Source organism: Neovison vison, chromosome 12, assembly GCF_020171115.1.
Source record: "Neovison vison isolate M4711 chromosome 12, ASM_NN_V1, whole genome shotgun sequence".
NCBI classification, from domain to species: domain Eukaryota; kingdom Metazoa; phylum Chordata; class Mammalia; order Carnivora; family Mustelidae; genus Neogale; species Neogale vison.
In genome coordinates this window covers 2,772,243-2,791,421 of record NC_058102.1, presented here as the reverse complement: position 1 = coordinate 2,791,421, position 19,179 = coordinate 2,772,243, and the positions used below count along the sequence as shown (strand labels likewise).

Genomic DNA, 19,179 nt, shown 5'->3' with positions numbered 1-19,179 from the left:
CCCAGCCCAGGGGTCTGCTTGTGGGGGCAGCGGCTGTGCCAGTCCCGGCGGGAAGCACGGGCTGCCGGAAGCCCTGCTGCCCGTGGTCGGGGCTCTGCTGGACTTGGTGTCCTTCGGGACGGATGGTGGAGATATTCGCAGAAAGGCTGCAGGTGTCCCAGGGCCAGGGGTGATTTCATGGAAGTGGTTTGGGGGACGGACCCTACAGCAGAGCGGGAAGGAGGACTGGAGCCTCGCGATGTCGCAGTCCATGGCCGGGGTAGATGGGGCCCCCCGGTGGGGTGTGGACCACCTGAGGCTCGCTCTGTGCCGACGAGCCTTTCGGACATGCACGCTCTGTGCTAGGGGCTGCGGGCCTTCCTGGGGAGGGCGGAGCGTGTCAGGCAGAGGCCCCAGGAGCTCCGTGTGGGGTACGGGGTAGACCTGGAGGGGGCGTAAGGCACGTGCTCCTGAGGACCCGATTTCGGAATGCGGTGAGACTTGGCGGAGGGGTGACGGGGTGAGGGGCGGGGTGTGGAGCCCACAGCAGGGTTTGGGTGATGGAGATTTTCTCCGGGCCCTCATGGGCCGGGTTCGTTCCAGAGATGCCCCAGGGGTGGAGACCGTGGAAGACGCTTAGGTGATGTGTTCTCCAGATCGGGCCCTGAGGTGTAATTTGCGGAATTAGCCAGAGTGACTGTGTGGGGGAGAACCGGGCGGCCTCACCTTGCTTTTACTGACCGAGGAGCGACAGAGCAAGTGGAGGCCCTTCCCGTAGGAATGAATAGGAGCCTTGTTGGCGTCGGACAGAGAAAAACACGCCCGCTCGGTGCCGGCCCCGGCGTGGGTTTGTCACCCTCCGTTGTTGATGTTTTCACACGTGTTAGTCTCTCTCCCGAAACGGACGACTTTTTTTCCCCTTTAGAAAAGGGATTGAATCATAATGTGGGACTTTATAAATTTCAAATGTCACTTCTCGGATCGTGAGTGATGGAATTCCTGCCATCTAAATACAAGATTATCCTGCTTCTATTTGTGAGTAGAATCACCCGTACACTGCAAGTGACACTGGCTTTTCGTTTCCCTGCCGAAGGTTGCCGTCCGAGGGGATGGCCTTGGACCAGAGTGTGTGTGTGTGTGTGTGTGTGTGTGTGCGTGCGTGCGTGTACGGCACTCTCCGGGCACGCGCACTCACCATGCCCCGCACACCACTGGGAGCCAGAGCCTTGACGTGAGCAGTGTTGAGGGTGCCAGTTACCAGCATGGGGGGACCCGGGGAGGTCTGTCATCCCCTGAGATGAGGCGAGCTCCTCTGGGGGCTGTTGGGTGTGTGCGGGTGTCCCTGCTGCTTTGTGTGGACGAGGGGACGGAGGAGCAGGAGGAAGGACGGACCGGGTGTCCGCGCCCCAAGGAGCTGGAAGCTTCTGTTGCTGTTCATGGGCTCATACTCCTGGGCTCGCCTGGTCTTCGCCACTGTCTGGACCACACGAGAACCATCTTCCTGGAGCCCCTTCTCAGCACCTCACTGCCCTGGTCGAAAGCCACCAAGAACTCATGCTCGCGGCCTGTCAGCCTGGCCTCTGCCTGTTCCTTGCACGTGAGGAAGTTCAGGGCTGTCTGTTGTGTTACGCTCAGTCCACATGCCAGAGAGACCACAGGGAGTCTGGGTCGCTGTGCCACGTCCGTGCGGTGGCCGTCCCGCTCTCAGCTGCAGTGAGGGGGCTTCCCGCCGTCAGCTGGTGGCCACGGTGGGACCACGGAGCGGCAGTGACGGCTTGTGTGCCCCGAATGGCTCTGAGCGTCACAGCGGAGCAGACGTCTTACCCTGCACACGCACAGATCCCTTGCCTGGGGTCAGAGAGTGCTTGCAGGGACCTGCCTGTGAGCCCCCGAGCCTGTGGTTTTCTACTCTGCTCCATAACCGTGTCCAGCTGGAATCGGTGGAAATGACTTCCCTTTTGCTGGGTACGTTCTCGACGGCAAAAACCGCGTCTGTGTGTTGGGTTCCCCTGGGGGTGTCAGTCTGGGACTCTGTTCTGCATTAGGCCGGAGCGTGGTGAGCACCTGCTGCGTACGGGTGCTCTGCACAGCCACCGACCTGCTGTCCCTGCGGGATGTGTGTCCTGGTGGCCCGAGGTGCAGGGAGTGGGCTGCAGACGGAGGGCAGAGTTCTGGGCGCTCTGGGGGAGGGGCACCAGATTTGTGGGGGTTGGGGTGCTCTGGTCACAGGACGGTGACGAGGCCCGAGGAGAAGCCGCACCCTCCCTGCACATGCCTGGAGGCGCTGGGTGATGTTGAGCAAGAAGTTTCTGAGAAGTGGAGCCTCCTCACTGAGGCGGAGTCACCCAGACCCGGGAAGGATGACCCCACTAGTGGGTGCCGGTGGGTAATGCCGGAAGGTAAGGTTTTATCGCCCTGGTGAGGGGTAGAAATGAGATAAAGCGGGGCCTGCGTAGGGACACCCGGTGCTGCTAGAAACAGAAGTACAATGGGTCTGCTGCCGAGGCTCTCACGTACCGCCTCGGGGCTGCTTTAAAGTCTTCCAGAGTCCCGAGGAACTCAAAGAGCATTGACTCATGCGGGTGAATTCTAGCGGTATTTGCTATGCTAGCAACTCAGAGATCCTTTAAAAATATTTGGTGATTTATCTTAAAATAACAATGATGAACCCGTTTGAGGCTATTATAAGCAACATATCTCGGTGGTAAATGAGTATTTTCTGAAACGTAACTATTTCGTGAGCAGGAAGGCACCATAGTCCCTGGGGTCAGACGGTGTAAGGTCTGACTTCTCGGGAGACAGCGGCTTCTCCCTGCGCTTGCGTGTTCCGTCCGCAGACAGCTGTGCTCTCGGCGGGAGCGCGCGGAAACGCTCGGGCCTCCCACAGGCAGGGCGTAGGGAGGGGGAGGGGGATTTTCGCTGCACTCCCCGACCGCCGTGGGTGTGTGCTCGTGGACACTAGGACACAGCTTAGCACGTGGTGGCTTCCTGCAGGTCCCCTGCCGCGTCCGCGTGACGCTGACGCCTCGTTGGCCGCCATTTTGTGCTCGGGCACGTCGACGTCCGTTGGGCTGTCTGGCGCTTGGAGCGGGTGTTGCGTCCACACTGGCTCAGTACCGTCGGACGCTGGCCATTTGGGGAATATGGGCTGATGGAGGCGTGCCGACCTTGTAGACGCTGCCACGCTTCTCCACGCCGAATCCGTCTGGGCGCGTTCCCGCCGTCCCGTCAGAAGCTACACGCCCAGAGTGGCAGACAGAAGTTCTTCAGCATTCAGAGTTTGGCTTAAATGCTCAAATAGTATTATTGGCAACGCGTAGTGTCGATTGTTTTCCTTGAAATGACAGTCTTTGTTCATTTTTGGGAAAGTGTCTGCCAAGTACCCAAGTTTGAATAACCCGTTTGCCGGTTAGTCATTTCCTCTAGTGAAAAGGAGGTTTCTGGAAGAATGCGATCTCCTTCCGCTCCAGCTCCAGCAGCCGGCCGGGGCGCTGGCGAAGAAAGCACTGTTCTTTGGTGCTCATCTCGAGCGCGGTCTGTGTTCTTCCCGCCTCGCCACACCGGGTGTTGAAAGGTGTTTACGTGAAGGTCAGGATCTGACGCAATATTAATCCTAAAATTAGGAACTTCATCAAGAACGTCCTTCAGCGAAACTGCCTTTTTTTCCCTTTTTTCACCGTGAGTGTGTGGCACTAAGGGTACAGTTTGTCGCACTGCCTGCCCTCAGGCCAGTGTGTCCCCGTCTCACCTTCCGTGTCGGCCGTGCAGGCAGCGACACAGCGATGAAGGTAAATACCGCTGCTGTTGTAGGAACGTGGTTTTGCTCTCAGGGACTGCTTGGAAGGGTCTCCTGGATGGCGGCAGTGGGCTGACTGTCCCCAAGAACCGCCACCTTGGGGGCTGCTCTCCTGGCACAGGCCTGCGGTTTTCCCACGGAAGAGCCCCCGGAAGGTGAGCTCACGATGGAAAAAGAACGAGGCAGAGAGTGTGGCCTGGAGTGAACTCAGCCGTTACCGTGGTTAGCCTGGACCCACCCAGGGGACTCGGCATCCTGCGGCAGTGACGTGACCGGACCCCAAACAAGTCATTACCATGAAGAGCAAGGCTCTGAGGGAGGAGCTCGCAGGTTGTTGGAAGGAGCCCGACAGGACCTCTGGCTCCCAGACTTAGGGTCGCTGGCCTTGACAGTTCATCAGACACAGCGGATGAGGGTTAATCGAAGTAGAAGGAGAAATTCCTGGGGGGCAGCACCGGGGGAAGGCGTGGATTTGGAAGAGAGCTTAGGGCCGGACAGAACGGACAACAGGCCCGGGATGGGAAAACCTGCTGCGGGAGCCCCGGTGCACGCACGTGGTGGCCTGGAACTTTCTGGCACCTGTGAGACATGGGCTTTTATGGTCACTAAATAAATCTCAAGAAAGACCACACCTTACAAAATCACACCCGGAGAAAGCAGTGTACAGCCGCTATGTGCGGGAGGTCGGAGAAAATGTCACGGGAATGGCTGGCGACGGACCGATGAGTTGTTGGGGCAGACAGTTCGGGGGAGGCAGGCTGCGGCAGGAGGAGCAGAGGCCGCTGAGACGGCTGTGGTCGGTGTTCCGGAGGGGGTAGCTGTCAGGCAGCTGCATTTGTGAGCAGGATCCAGCCGTTCACTGCTCCCAAGTCACTCGCCTAAAACACGAGATTACTAAACGGCAGGAGGGAGGGAGTTGGGAGAGACGCAGCGGATCAGCACTGACCCAGATGAGAGCTGGGCCGCCGGTGGCTCTTATGCACCATGACAGGAAGTGGAGTTTCAGGCAGAAAGCATTATTTGGGATAAAGAGTGTCACTGCCGAGGGACGAGTGGATGCATTTACCAGGAAGACAGCGTCCGCCGTGACATCACTGTGCGTGCACAGACAGCAGCGCCTCTTGTCAGTGTGCGTGTGTAAAGGCGGGGGGAGGGGGAGAGGCAAGAATTTGGTGGAAGTTCCTAAAGATACTGTCAATGGCAGACGCTAGCCTAAGTTCTTTGCGTTTGTTCACTGTTGGTGTCACTTCGGTTCCCCTGCAATGTGACTGTAAGGTGTTCCGGCCGTGGGGCTAGTAAGCTGCGGAGCTGGGATTCGGACCCGCGGAGTCAGGCCTTAGCTTTCCTGCCTCTCGCAGTTAGGTCAGGCAGGAAGAACTTGCAGGACTGCCACTGACTTATTCCCCAGACCGCGTAGGGTTGAGCTACTGGCCGTGTCTGGAACCCCACGCCCAGCTCACCCAGTGTGTTCCCTTCCTTCCTGTGTGTATGGGACATTCTAGAAACAGACGTGCCGGCGGTTCCTACGGAGCCGTGCAGACCAGGGTCGGGGATTGGCTCTCCCGCTGCACTGCGACTCTGGCCCGTGGACTCACCCAGATTCCCTGGGGAAGTGGGGAGTGGGCCGGGGTCCAAGGCTGGGCAGCTGGGTCGGCTTTGGCGGCTCCGGGAAAGGCCCATAACCAGGCCCTGCCTGGGCTTCGGGCCTGCTCGCTCATTTCTGATGGATGGTGTCCTCACACTTGGGGTTCATTTAGGGGATGTTCTTTTATTGGAGGGGCCTTAGTGCTGGGAGAAAAGGAAGCAGCTGCTTTTCCGGGTGAAGTAGTCTTAAGGGAGACTCGGTTCGCAGTGTGGTGTCCGGGGGCTGCTGCTGGCTCTGGGAGCAACGAAGGGACGCCATCGGCACGACCCTTAGCGGCGGCGTGTGGGGCTAGTGAGGGGCCATCCGCGGTCCAAACTAGAGCCTCAGCGGGTGATGGTGGGACAGGCAGAGAGCGCTGGGCAGACCGGGCAGGGCTCCTCTACCGTGGGGCTGCTGTGAGCCCCCGAGAGGGGGTGGGCGTGGTGGGGGCACCTGCGGCCTCCTTAGGGGTCTGGGTGTGGTAAGGAGGGCAGGGGACTGAATGCCCAGCCATGCACGGACAGCCCTGGCTGGGGAAGAATCTTACCAGGAGCTCGTTAGGAGGTCCAGGCGACAGATCCGGGTGGAAGTCACCCGCCCACGCGACCTAATCTGACGGCTGGTTTTGTCTTGACAGTGGGTTTGACTGGGAGAGGATCCTTTGTTTTGTGGTGGTGTGGGCCATGCGGATCTGCCTGGCAGGCCGTGTGGTAGGAGGTTCACACGGTGCGGGGGTGGCCTGGGCTGGCTGGACACAGACAGCTTGGGGGACAGGACCCTTGGTGTGGAAGCCGTGGCCGTGGGCTTCCGTTCTCTGTTCTCTGGGCTTCGGTGGTGAGTATCCTCAGTGCTGGGGAGGGGCCCCCTCAACCCGCTTTGATCCTTTGACCCTGAACGTCTCTGAGGCGCAGGTGTCTCACTTAGGGCCATGGTGCGTTTCGTTTCCCTCCTTGCGTTTCTCTGCCTTCGCGGTCGGGCCCCTGCCCGCTTCCCGCGTCTGTCCCCCGTGTGCCTCCTTCTTTGGGTGCGGTAGGGGTCCGGCCAGAGACTCACGTTGGGCAGACAATCTGGTGGGCCGTTACTTCTTACGTGGCCCCGCGGCAGGTGTCCTAGGGCCGTGGGGAGGAGTTGGGGTGTGGAGCCCGTCCGGAGCCCCCTCTGTCGGGGACCGTCTGCCGTAGGGATGCGGCGCTGGTACCCGCGGGCAGGTTCTGGACGCGGCTCTGTGTGGCGGGGAGGCCTTCCAGGCTCTTGGGGGCTTCTTGGGCCTTTCCCGTCGCTGCGGGGCCCCGCAGCCCCAGCGCCAGGGCTGTCGGCGAGCTCGTACCCGCTGAATTACGGCTGCCCCGCTCGCCTCCCTGCCGTCCACGATTCCTCTTGGCTTCATTACTTAACAGGCCGGTGTCTTCGGGGAGAAACGGGCCGTCGCCTTTTATAATGAGTCTGCTCCGACCTTTCCTCGGGGAAGCATCGCTCAGTTCTGAGAACCGGTCAGTGGCCTGGCGGTGACCGGGTGTTGGGGACTGCGTTATCCTGGCACTTGTCAGAGAGAAGCCTGGAAACAGCGTGGCGCGGCGACTCGCCGAGAGGAGGTCTGGGCCGCTGCCAGCCCTGTCCCTGGTGGGGGGGAGGCTGCAGGGCCCGCTGTCCCTCAGATGTCGCCGTGTGCACCAGCTGTTGAAGATAAGGCCAGGGAGGAGGGGGACAGACGTATCACGGGAAACCAGAGCGGGTGAGGGAGCCCTTGGCGAGCTTTCTGTTCCGAGGAGGAGAGGGGCCCGCGGCACTCTTGGACGGTGGCCCAGGGTCCTTAGAAATGAGCTTTACACAGCCAGAGCCTGGGGCGGCCAGAGGCCCGGGGGCGTCGTTGTTCCCCAGCTCGACTCCGGGGACACAGAAGACGCGGGGAAAGGTGGCTGAGAGCTCGCTCGCTCTCCTTGTGCCCAGCCCCGTGGCTGGGAGAACGAAGGAGGCCCCCGGCCCGCACGGACGAGCTCCTCCGTCAGACGGGGGATGGTCGTGCTGCGCGTGGGGAGGAAGCTTCAGAGACGGCTCGTGAGGGCCCTCGTCGGTAGCACGGAGCGTTCTTGGCAGCGTTTTAGAAAGGTTTATTAACAGATGAGAGTGTGCTGGTTACTGGGCTGCAGCAGGAGATTCATTAGGAATGAGTCACTGAGCAGCAAACACTTTAAAAATGAAAATTAAAAAAATTCAGTTCACAATAGCATTGAAAAACGTCAAATCCGTGTCACTGCCTGAATGAATAGTTCATTCCTTTTAATTACCGACTAGTGCCTCACCGTGCGACTCTATCACAGCTGGCTGCTCCGTCCTTCCTTCGGTGGAGGCCACGCTGTTTCCGGCCTTTGGTTGCCGTGAATGAACTTCTCGTGGACGTTCATACGCACGTCTTCTTGTTGACGTGGCCTTTATTTCTCTGCTTGGTGCCTAGGTGTAGCCTCGCAGGGTCATGCTGTGGGCATGTGTTTTGTTTTTGTGAAAAGCAGCCCGGCTTCTCCCCCAAGTGGGCTGTAGTGTGTAACACCCCAGCAGCCATGGGTGCGAGCTGCCCCAGCACTCCCGTTCTCGGACTTCTTTGTGCTAGGATACGTGCGTGTACTGCTGGTGTGTGTGCGGACTGTTAGGATACGTGCGTGTACTGCTGGTGTGTGTCTACTTACAGAGTGGGGAGGGGGATGTTTTCTCCAAGTTTGTGGTATGTCACTCCATTGTTCAAAAATGGTGTCTTCTCATGTGTGGAAGATTTTACTTTTGATGGAATCTAATTTATTTAACAGTAATCTAACTTAAAGTTTAAAATCTAATTTAAGTAAAAATCCTACCCCAGCATGCCAGGGAATTATCCTTTGTTTTTCTTCCAGAAGCTTTATAATTTTTTAAAAAAGATTTTATTTACTTATTTGACACAGAAACAGAGACAGTGAGAGTGGGACCACAAGCAGGAGGAACAGGAAAGGGAGAAGCAGGCTTCCCACCATGCAGGGAGCCCGATGCGGGGCTTGATCCCAGGACCTTGGGATCTTGACCTGAGCCGAAGGCAGACGCTTAAGGACTGACTACCCGGGTGCCCCGGGAAGCTTTATAATTTTCATTTTGACTTTTAATTTGACTAAATTTTTCTGTATGGTATGAGGAAGGCAGAGTGGTTCATTTTTAAAATATAGGTTTCCTAGTTAGCATACTAGCATCATTTGTCGAAAACAGTTTTTTTCTCCCCCAGTAGATTGCTTTGGTCCCTTTTCTGAAAATCAAATGATTATATAAATGTGTGTCTATTTCTGGACACCGTGTTCTGTTCCATTGATCTAATAATGCATCTCTAGGCCGGTACGTACTGTCTTAATTACTGTAGCTTTTCTCAGAGTCTAGTAGAGAGTTCTCCAACTTTGTTCTTTTCAAAATAAATTGACACGAATATTTTTGGTCCTTTGCATTTTTTTAAAAAAAGATTTTATTTATTTATATGAGAGAGAGAGAGTGAGCACAAGAGCTGGGAGAGAGGGAGAAGCAGGCTCCCCGCTGAGCAGGGAGCGTGACGTGGGACTCGATCCTAGGACCCCAGGTTCATACCCTGAGCCAAAGGCAGAGGCTCTCGACTGAGCCACCCAGGCATCCTGGTCCTTTATGTTTCTATATGAAGTTTATTGTTAGTCATTTCCTACCAGAAAAGCCTTAGAAAAAATAGTAGGAGCTGGGGTTTGAATGGGATTATATTGAATCTATATGTCAGTTTTCCCAGAATTAATAGCATCAAAAATACCAAGTTTTTAAACTTAAGACATTTAAAAATTTATCCTCACAAACTCTTTGTCATTCTCAGTGTGTTGGTTTTGTTCATATGTTGTTAAATTTATTTCTGAGTAGTCCGGGCTTATTGATGCAACTTTAAATGGTATAGCTTTGTAAATTTTGTTTTTCAAATTTTGTTGCTGCTATGCACAAATATAATTGATTTTGTAAACGGATGTCCTTCTCTATCTAGCATTGTTGCATAACAAATTGCTTCAAATTTCCCGACGTAAAGAACGATCTTACTGTGCTCACAGATCCTTGCGGTGAGAATTTCAGTCAGGACGTGGCGTGTGTTGCTGCTCCGTGTACCACGTGTGGGGCCTCAGGTGGGGAGACCGGAAGGTGGGTCCAGGCTGGTGCTTAGGGGCTGGAATCCTCTGGGGTCTCAGCGATACATGTGGGAGCTCCTGGTGCCGGGGCTCAGGCAGGGCGGAGGCGGTGGGCTGAGACCGGGCCTGCAGGGTGACTGCCATCTCGTGGCCTCTCCCTCGTGGCCGTAGGGTAGTCAGACTTCTTACATGAGAGCGCGGGCTGCCAGGAAGATCCGCGGCCAGCAGCGTGTCGGGTGCGTGTTCCATGACTGGGCCTGTAAAGTCACAGTGTCACTTCCCTGTACCTTGGTTGAAGCCGTTGTAAGTCCTCCCAGATTCAAGGAGAGGGAAGTGGGACTCGGCCCCTTGGCACAGGAGTGGCGTGGTCCCGCAGTAAAGGAGCGCGCGGGATAGCAGGTGCTGCCGTGGCCGCCTCCGGAAAACGTAATGTGCCTCCTGTTTCTGGCGATCTCACTGAATTCACGGGCTCGACCCGCGAGCTCTTCGGTGGGTGCCTCAGGGGTTTCCGCGTACACGATCGTGTCATCCACAAACAGAGCCTTCCTCCTCTCGGTGCCGTTGCCCTTTTCTTCACTCGCTGCACTGTCAGGGTCCTCAGGGGATGGAGCCTCGAACCTCCTTCCAGGCACTGCTGGGGAGGGCGGGGCTGATCCAGGCGCTCAGCCTTAGGTCTGATGGCGGCCGTTGGCTGTGTACAGGCGCCCTTTTCCCGGTGGCTGCCGACAGTGCCAGTGCCACAGCCAAGGAGTCCGTGTGTGCAATAAGCTCCTGGTTGACCCCACTAGGTCGTTCCGTTCGCGGAGTACCGGGATGTGATGGAGCAGGAGGTTGAGGGTTGACTTCTTATGACCTGGAGGAGGAAGACCAGGACGTCAGATGATGGTTTGCTTTTCCGAGTCTTTTGAAAATATTATGAAATGCTATTTTGTCAAAGGCTTTTCCGTCTTTGAAATGATCATGTGGTTTTTCTTACTTACTCTGTTAACATAGCGAAGGACCTTAATGAACTTTGTTAGGCTGACCTGCATTTCTGGGAAACTCCAGTTTGTCCTGAGATACTCGCCTTTTTCTGTATTTCTAGATTTTGTTTGGTAAAGATTTTCACCTCTCTGTGCATGAGGAATATTCTGATCTACTTTCTTTTCTTCTAATGTTTTTTTCTTTTTTCACATGAGAGAAATGGTGGCCTATCATGCCTGAGAGAGTTGGTGTAAGGTTAGTATTATTTCCTCCTTAAATATTTGGTAGAGTTCCAGCCGTGAAGCCATCTTGTGCTGGAGCTTTCTTTGTGGGAAAGTTTTAAGTATAAATTCAGTTTCTGCTCTAGGTAGGGTCCAGATTTTCTCCTTCTTCTCTTGTCATTTTTTAAAAGCGTTAAAAAAAAATTTGAGAGAAAGAGAGAGTGAGTGAGAGCACAAGTAGGCAGGGCAGGGGGCAGAGGGAGAGGGAGAGAGAATGTGACTGGGGCGGAGGGGCAGCTGGAGAGGGAGAAGCAGACTCCTCGATAGGTCCTCGGGAGCCTGATGTGGGGCTCAGTCCCAGACCCCAGGCAAAGGCATATACTTAACCAACTCAGCCACTCAGGTGCCCCTCTTGTCAGTTTTTTAAAAAAAAATCTTTTTAAAAGATTTTATTTATTTATTTTTAAAGATTTTATTTATTTGACAGACAGAGTTCACAAGTCGGCAGAGGCAGGCAGAGAGAGAGAGAGGAGGAAGCAGGCTCCCTGCTGAGCAGAGAGCCCGATGTGGGGCTCGATCCCAGGACCCTGAGATCATGACCTGAGCCGAAGGCAGCGGCTTAACAACTGAGCCACCTAGGCACCCCGAAGATTTTATTTGTTTATTTAACAGAGAGAGTCACAGTGCGAGAGGGAGCACAAGCAGGGGGAGTGAGAGAGGGAGGAGCAGACTCCCCGCCGAGCAGGGAGCCTGATGCGGGACTCGATCCCAGGACCCTGGGATCGTGACCTGAGCTGAAGGCAGACGCTTAACAACTGAGCCACCCAGGTGTCCCCCTGCTGTTGTCAGTTTTAATAATTTGTGTCCTTTAAGGAATTTGGTAATTTTAAACAAGTTGTCTAATTTCCAGACACATTGCTTGTAAAACTCTAATTCCTTTAATGTCTGTAGGAGCTCTTGCGATGTCTTTTCTTCCCAGCGTTAGTGATTACATTTACTGATATTCTGAGATCTGTCACGTGGTCTGTTTTGGTGACTATCTCATGTGTCCTTGGAAAGAATGTGTGTTTTGCTTTGTGGGGAGAGGTTTTCATAAATACCAGTCAGGTTCGGTTGGTTGATAATGTTAGTCCAGACTTGTCTGCTTTTACTGATGTCCTGTCTCCGTTTTCTATCCGCTACTGAGGGAGGACTTCGGAAATTTTCAATTACGACGGTTGATTTGTCTCTTTTAGTTTCGTCAGGTTTTGCTTCACATAATCTGTATCTCACTTATTAGATACACACACATAGAATTAGCTCTTAGGTTTTCTTGATGAATTTATATGTTCATTATTTTTATTGAGTGCTTCGAACTGCTCCTCACTATTCCTGGTCATGTTCCCTGTTCTGGAGTCCACTTCATTGGGTATAACACAGCCATTTTTGTCTTCTGTTGCCTTCGTCTTGGTGCATCTTTTTCTGTCCCTTTGCTTCTGATGGGTGGGTGTCTTCCTATTAAAAGTGTGTTTCTTGTAGAGAGCGTATACTTGGATTTTGCTTTCTTTAAGCATGTTTAGTTCATACACATTGATAGGTTCCCAGGGTAGTTATTTGTGTGCCCGGGGCTTAGGCTGCCACCTTGGTATTTATTTTCTCTTCATATTCTCTTTTCCTATTTCCTCTTTATTCCCCATACGTTCTTTCGGATGAACTGAGTAATTTTAAAAATTAATGGACTTCATTTTTTAGAGCAGTTTTAGGTGTGTAGAAACACTCAGCAGAAAATGCAGTTTCCCTGGGCTCCATCACCGCGTCCTGACGGACACCACTCCTCGTCTTGCCAAGATTGTGCGTTAGTGCGACGTGTTTGGTGCAGCTGATGCACCAGCGTTGATCTGTTACTCCTGGCCAGAGTCCGGGATTGACATGAGGGATCCCTCTTAGTGTTGCACGTTCTCTGGGTTTGGACTAATGGGTGTCCACTGTTATAGTCGCGCAGGGAGGTTCCAGGGCCTTAGACGTCCCCTGTGCTCCCCCCAGCCCTCCTGTCTCCCCTCAGACCCTTGGCAACCCCTGGAGTGGCTGAAAACAGGCCTTTAGCATTGCCCCCGTTGTCGGAGTGGCGGACAGTGGGAGCCCTGGGTGCCCCCTCAGGACTGGGTGGGAGCTTCCATCTTCACTGCTGTCCCGTGACCCATGTCACCGTGGCAGGTGGGCACGGGAGGGAGCTTCCAGGTTCTGTAGGTTCAGCGCTGACTTAGCATGCCCCAGTGCCTTATGGAGCGACCGTTGCGGTCGCACTTACCGGTGAGAGGACAGGAGATCAGAGAGATGAAGCTCGCACTAAGGAAGTGAGGGGTTGGCTTGATCCGATGTGACGACGCTCCTCCGCCTGAGTGTGGCCTCGGAGACATACGCCGTGGAGCTCTGTCCTTGTCCTTGTCCTTCCCGCTCTTCCCTGAGACTATAATGAAGACATTGAGGGTGTTAGTGTAACCAGTGCCTCTAAGCTTGGAGGGACAGCTAATGTGATAGATGACATAATCAAGATTCAGAATGAGTTCAGCTGCCCGGAATGCCACCCGAGAACCAATCAAGGGAGCAAGCTAATAGGAATAAATGAAGAGCCCTATGTTCAAGTTCAAAAACCCAACCAGTAATATAGGTCGTCGAAAGCAGTTTGCATAATTTGGGCCACCTGTGTCTTTGGTGGGAGGCTGTCCTCGTCTTTTGGCCTAGATCAGGGCGTCGGTGGGGCCGCCGACTCCCCTGCCGCCGCTTTGCCCCTCGGTTACTCTGTGCCCTGCGGCCAGAGATGTCTTCTCCGAGTGCAGATCTTGTAAGCGTGGCGGTTCCCCATTTCCGTGGTGGTTCCTTCATCCCATGGGCTCTGCCTGGGCTCACCCACACACAGAGGGTGGGGAGAAGGGCACCTGTGGTTTCGGCTCGGAGAGAAGCCGTGTTCTGGGGAGGGACGCCAGAAGGCAGATCCATGGTTGGGGGCCCACCGAGGCCCTCCTCACTGGTGCTTGCGGGGCTACCACGCTGTAGCGGGGCGGGGGTCGTGGCACCCTCCAGCTCAGCCCCCTGTGAAGTTAATCTTCAGCTCGTCCCTGCAGTGCTCCTTCAGAAAACGTTATTCCCCTTTCTCCCGGAGAGCGCAGAAAGTGCTGTTCGCCTTTGCCGAAGCGTGGGGTGGGATGGCACCGGGTGTGGGGCGGCACCGGGTGTGGGGTGGGCTGTGCGCGCGCTTTGTCGGCGAACGCGGACTTCGCCTTCCGTGGAAGCTTCCCCGGGTCGCCGTGTTCCTCAGACCTTTCTTCCTCTGGTCGTAAGTTTCGTAGCGCGCGTTCTTTTTTAAAGACAGAAAATCAGATCTCCATGAGGAAGGCTAAGAGTGTTTACTTGTGAAGGGGGTGATGTTGTTACTGTTCATATTTCCGTGAACGGGTAGCGACCTGGGCCAGTCACGGCTTCCCGCAGCAGGTGTCGACTGCGCCAGCTGCGTGTGCAGGTGCGTGTGCAGGTGCGTGTGCAGGTGCGCGTTTGGATCGGGGGCGCAGGCAGTGGCCCAGAGGTGCACCTGGTGCCCTGGCCTTGAGCAGGCAGAGCCCATGGGAGGTGCTGTGCTGCTGGGATCTCACTGCTCCGCAGCCCCCTCCCCCCCCCCCGCCCCCGGTCCCCAAGGAGGGCCTGAGTCCCACGTGTCTCCTAGAGGGGCTGTTGCTGGGGCCACAGAATGTTCTTTCCCTCTTACATCTTCTCAGTCAGCCTTCTGGCTCTGGAGTGTCCTTGGTGTGCCTTTCAGAGGCTTCCTGGCCACTGAGCAGGGCCACCCACCTCCTGGGGTCCCTCTGTTCACCTCTGTGCCCTTCCTCGCTGGGCTCTGCCCTCTGAGCCCCGTCTTGCCGTCTGGGTTGGAGCCCCTCCGAAGGCTGGTCTTCTCTGCCTGGGACCCAAGTCCAGAATGCCAAGACCACAGCCCATCCTTCAATCTCTTCTTCCCCTTTCAAAACACAGAGGTGTTTTTTTTTTAATTTGGAGGCTCTCAGGTGTTACTCTTTTCTCTTTGTTTGGATTTCTAAGAAAACCTATCTTCCCTACCTGGGTTTTGAACAAATTGAGAAATAAAACAAAACAGTGGCAGATGGAGACCGAAGAGTAACTTTTATTTCTTCTAAATGAGAATCTTGAAATCCTATCTCAGTGTGCGCGCCAGGCGTACCGGCTGACCGAATCCTAGGATTACCGGGCTCGCGTACCCCGTCAGCGCCAGCGCAGCCTTGGGGGCTGCAGAGCCCTCGAGGGGGCAGCCTGCCCAGAGTGTAGCCGGCTCCAGCAGCTGGGAGGAGGGCTGAGCCGCAGCCTGTCTGTCCTGCCGGCTCTAGCAGCGGATAAGTTGGCTTCCTGCGGCGAGTGTCCTGGGGATAGAGAGAGGTCCAGGGGTGGTGCCAGCCGATTCCCCTTGGAGACGGAGAGGAGGGGCCCCTCGGGATGGACCAGCTCCCAGGGAAACCGTCGCCCCGTCGCTCTCCTGAGACCACCGGGGGAGGGTATTAGAATGCTCCCCTGATGGCTCCGGAATTTGTCCGAACCAAGCGTCAGGGAAATAATCTGCAAGGCCCCTGCCCAAGGCTGCAGCTCCCGCCTCCAGCGTGTTTCCCTCCCGGAACCGGATCCACAAATGTCGTTCGGGCTGGCTCGTCAGAATTTTCTGCTGTGAGGCCAAGGGGTGGTGTATAAAACTTTCACCAAGGCAGTATGCCCTGCATTTGAATATAAATCTCCTTCTGTTTTCCAATTTCCAGGGAGCAAGTAAGTCTCAGAGGCTAACCCTTGCAAGCTTGAGTCCCAAACCCCAATTTCTAACCCCGTTGAAGTTCAGCTACATTAAAGCTTACAGTGTGGACGTCCTTAAGGGACAACCATGGCTCCGTCAGGCCCCAAAGTCCCACCCATTAAGCGCGAATCCCTGACTGCCTTCTCCAGGGCTGGGTTTAGCAGGACCTGCAGGCCTGTCATCAGGTCTAGGAGACAGTCACACCAGGCCCCCCCACCCCTGGGGCACCGTCCTTTGTGCCTTGGCATCGTTCCGGGTGAGGTTGGTGGACGCTGCTTTTCTTGGTAGTCCAGATAAGTCCCTTTGGTTGGTGGATTGGCCCCTTTGTGCCCTTTGGCAGGTTCTAGTGTAGGCTGAGGACCTCTTTGGGGCTGTTTCTGTCTTGCCTGTGTGTCCCTGCGTGGAGGCCTGTGCCTGCGGAGCCCAGCAGCCCTTCTGAAGGTGACGGGAGGCTGGCTGAGGCCCCGCCCTCATTCCCTCGGGCACCTCCGGTAATCTCGGGCCCTCCAGCCCCGCCCCTACCTGGTTTTCTGGACACCTCAGAGCAGACCTAGAAGGCAGCCTTGTTCTCTTGGCTTAGACGGCCAGTGGGAGCCCGGAGAGGTGAAGTGGCCTGCCAAGGCTGTTCAGTTCCCGAGTAGGAGAGCGGGGCTCCTTTCCAGGTCTGTTGGACCGAGGACTCATCCGGCTGGACACCTACCCTTGTTTTCCTGTCTCGGTTTATCCACTCCTTCATCTGGGCTCACGGAGAGTGGTCACATGGTCTTACTTTCCTTGTGCAGTGGCTGCGTCCTTGGCCTTGGGACTGGGGGTGGGACGCTGACACCTTCAGCACCGGGCCTGGGCGCTGTTCTGCGTCTGCTCTGTCAGCACTGGTGAGTTCAGCCCCGGCGAGTGCCCGCGACCCAGGTGGCGGCCACCAATGGCTTCCGGCACACACTTCTCCAGGGGCTGTCCGTGCCCGTGCACAGAAAATAAACACTCTGTTCCACGTGAACGTTAAATGTCTGCATTTACGCAAAAAGATGCTCCGGTAGATGGTCCCCGAGTCAGGTGTTTTCGCCCCCTGATGTTGGGGAGGCCTGGTCCTGACCCCAGATGGGACTGTGCTGCGGGCGGGCCCTTGTGACGGGGCCTCGTGCCGTGTGCTCGGGTCGTTGGTGAATTCGTCCCGCTGTGAGACCGCTCACCTTTGTTGCGCCTTCTTCTCCCCTCTGGAAGGTTTATGTGTTTATTTTCTGTGCATATGATATTTGCTGTTATTTTTCCCGTAGGACAACTATACGTTTGCCCAGCCTGGGATTCAGATGAAGGTGAAAATGTTGGAAGAGCTCGTGAGCCGGATTGATGGTAAAGCTGCTCCCTGTGGGCCCGGGAGGAGGTGGTGGGAGGCCCAGGACTTGGCCTCTCCTTAGCGAGATGCTGTCCTCACTCAGCCTGGGGGTCCTGGCTCCCGCAGGCCAGGGCCACGCTTTCTTCTGGGGGGGCCACTGGAGCAGGAGCCTCTCCCCTTCGTTTTTATTAAGGCAACATAATCAGAATTCAGTGCAGGCGCTTTGCAGGGAGTAATGAATGCGCTCCAGGAGCGGGCAGCTCTCACTCCTTATTAAGCCCGATGATGGTCATAATCTGGGAGACAGCATGGTTGTTTACGGCTGTCCTTTGGCACACTGTTCCCTGTCTTTGTGCATCATTTTGCTATCAAGGATGCTGGCATAATTTCTCCATGGAATCCAATTAATTACCAAGTCTGGAAATAAAATCTTTAATATTATAGGAAAATTATAGTGTGTGTTTGGCCGTTTTAGATTACGCTTTCATATTTAAGTGGGGGCTTTGAAATACCATTTACCTTCATTCTTAAAATAATTTCTCCTGTGATGTGCTGATTGTCATATTGCAATAGCAGAGTTTAATTAAATGGAAGTTGGGAGATAACGCCTGCCCATTCCCAGCACCGTCTCCCGATAGTTTGTTACATTAACGAACAGAGCGTTAACGCAGTGATGCCAAGCAGAACCAGGCATAGATCTGCGGCACCGACCGGGTGGTGGTGAGGTGCGAGAAGAGGGGGCCCTAGCATGGAGGGCCTCGTGTGAGCCCGGCAGGTGATTTTGCCGAACGTGCAGAGAAATCGTCCTTGGCTTCCAGCATCGCCGCAGGGGTGTGTCTTCCGGCCGGGCCACTGCGTCCCGGCGTATTGCTCCCCTCGCCGCCTCACTCCGGTCATCCTCTCCCCAGAAAGCCACTTGGTTCGGGTACTTGTGAATGACATTATAAAATGCAGTCATACAAATTATAAACGCCATTTTGTGGGTTGATTGAATCTGATTTTCGACCAGGGATCTAATGGTTATTACCTCATTTCTGTACGGAGGTTTTCACGGTTCTCCCAATAATACTTTATTTCATTCAGTCTATTCGCTGCTTTCCAACCTGTTTGCTCGAGGTATGTTTCCTGCTTGTGGAACCGCGTTTATTCTTTGCCTCGCGGCGAGATCTCGGGGAGGCTGCTGGTTTCTCCCCATTTAGCGGGTTCGCAACTGACCCCATTCTCCGTTCTCCGAACTACGATTTGCAGTAGGTGTGAATTACACTTCCCGAGCAGGTTCTTCTTTTCCCCTCCTGTCCCTTAGAAGGCGTATTTTCTGTTTCCGTGGAGGTTTGGAAGTCGTGGTTAGTGCTCATTTGTACCAGTGCCATGGTTTGGGGCAACGCTGGAACGGATTTTCTCAGGTGCTGTGGTTCGGCAAGAAGCACACTGTGCCTTTGCTGGACGGTTCAAAAGAGCAGCAGCAGGGACTGGAGCAGTCCCAGCCCAAGCTGTGCTTTTTTGTAAATCACATTTTCAGTGCAATTTCTGAGGAAGGTACCTCCGGCCTGCAGTTTTTGGCTTAAAGGATCCGTTCTTCACAACAGAGAAGGTTCCTTTATGTAATAGATACATAAAATATGGAAACGCTGTAGCCGTTTTGTGTCTGTTCTTCCGATGAAACCTTAGATGCCCAAGCTTTCCAAGCAGGAAGTGCACCCAGCAGACAGGGTTTGGGCTCTGTGGCTGCGGGGCACCCAGGCCCCCCAGCAGCCCCTTGGGAGAGCTCCTGCAAACCTCCGCTGTGGGAAGTCCACACTCCCCGCTTTCATCCCTCACCCGCTAGAGAGAGAAATTGTGTACTAGGAACTTTTGCAGGGACTGTAAAGATTTTATTAAGGGCAGGATATGTTAGGAAGAAAAATTGCTTAAAACAAACAAACAAACAAACAAACAACAACAACCCACTGCGTTCTGTCTGCACTTCGGAAGGACGGCATTGATTCAGTCCTCCTCGGCCCTTCGGTGAAGGAACACTTCTTCGTGGGCTTGTTGATTAAGAACAGTGACGTTAATTGCATGAATAAAACTGGAAAATTCACAAACATGGGGAGATTAGACAACATGCTGCTGAACAACCAGAGGGTCAAAGAAGAAAGCAAAACAGACATCCAGAAATACCTTGAGGCAAATGAAAATGGAAAAGTGACATACCAGAATTTAGTGGGCGCAGCAGAAGCAGTTGTTAAGAGGGAGGTTCCTGTGATAAATGCCTTCCTCGAGAGATGAGAAGAGCGTCAAGTAAACAACCCAACTTTAC

At 54.7% G+C, this 19,179-nt stretch overlaps 1 protein-coding gene across 3 annotated transcripts in view; it reads left to right on the top strand.

Annotated features, from left to right (window-relative positions):
• TBC1D22A (TBC1 domain family member 22A) overlaps nucleotides 1-19,179 on the top strand; it is a 290,784-nt gene that overhangs the window by 162,911 nt on the left and 108,694 nt on the right. For all 3 annotated transcript variants that reach the window (XM_044226642.1, XM_044226644.1, XM_044226643.1), the window contains exon 10: nucleotides 16,822-16,897. In XM_044226642.1, the coding sequence (XP_044082577.1) occupies nucleotides 16,822-16,897 (76 nt within the window). The remainder of the gene's footprint in view (nucleotides 1-16,821; nucleotides 16,898-19,179) is intronic.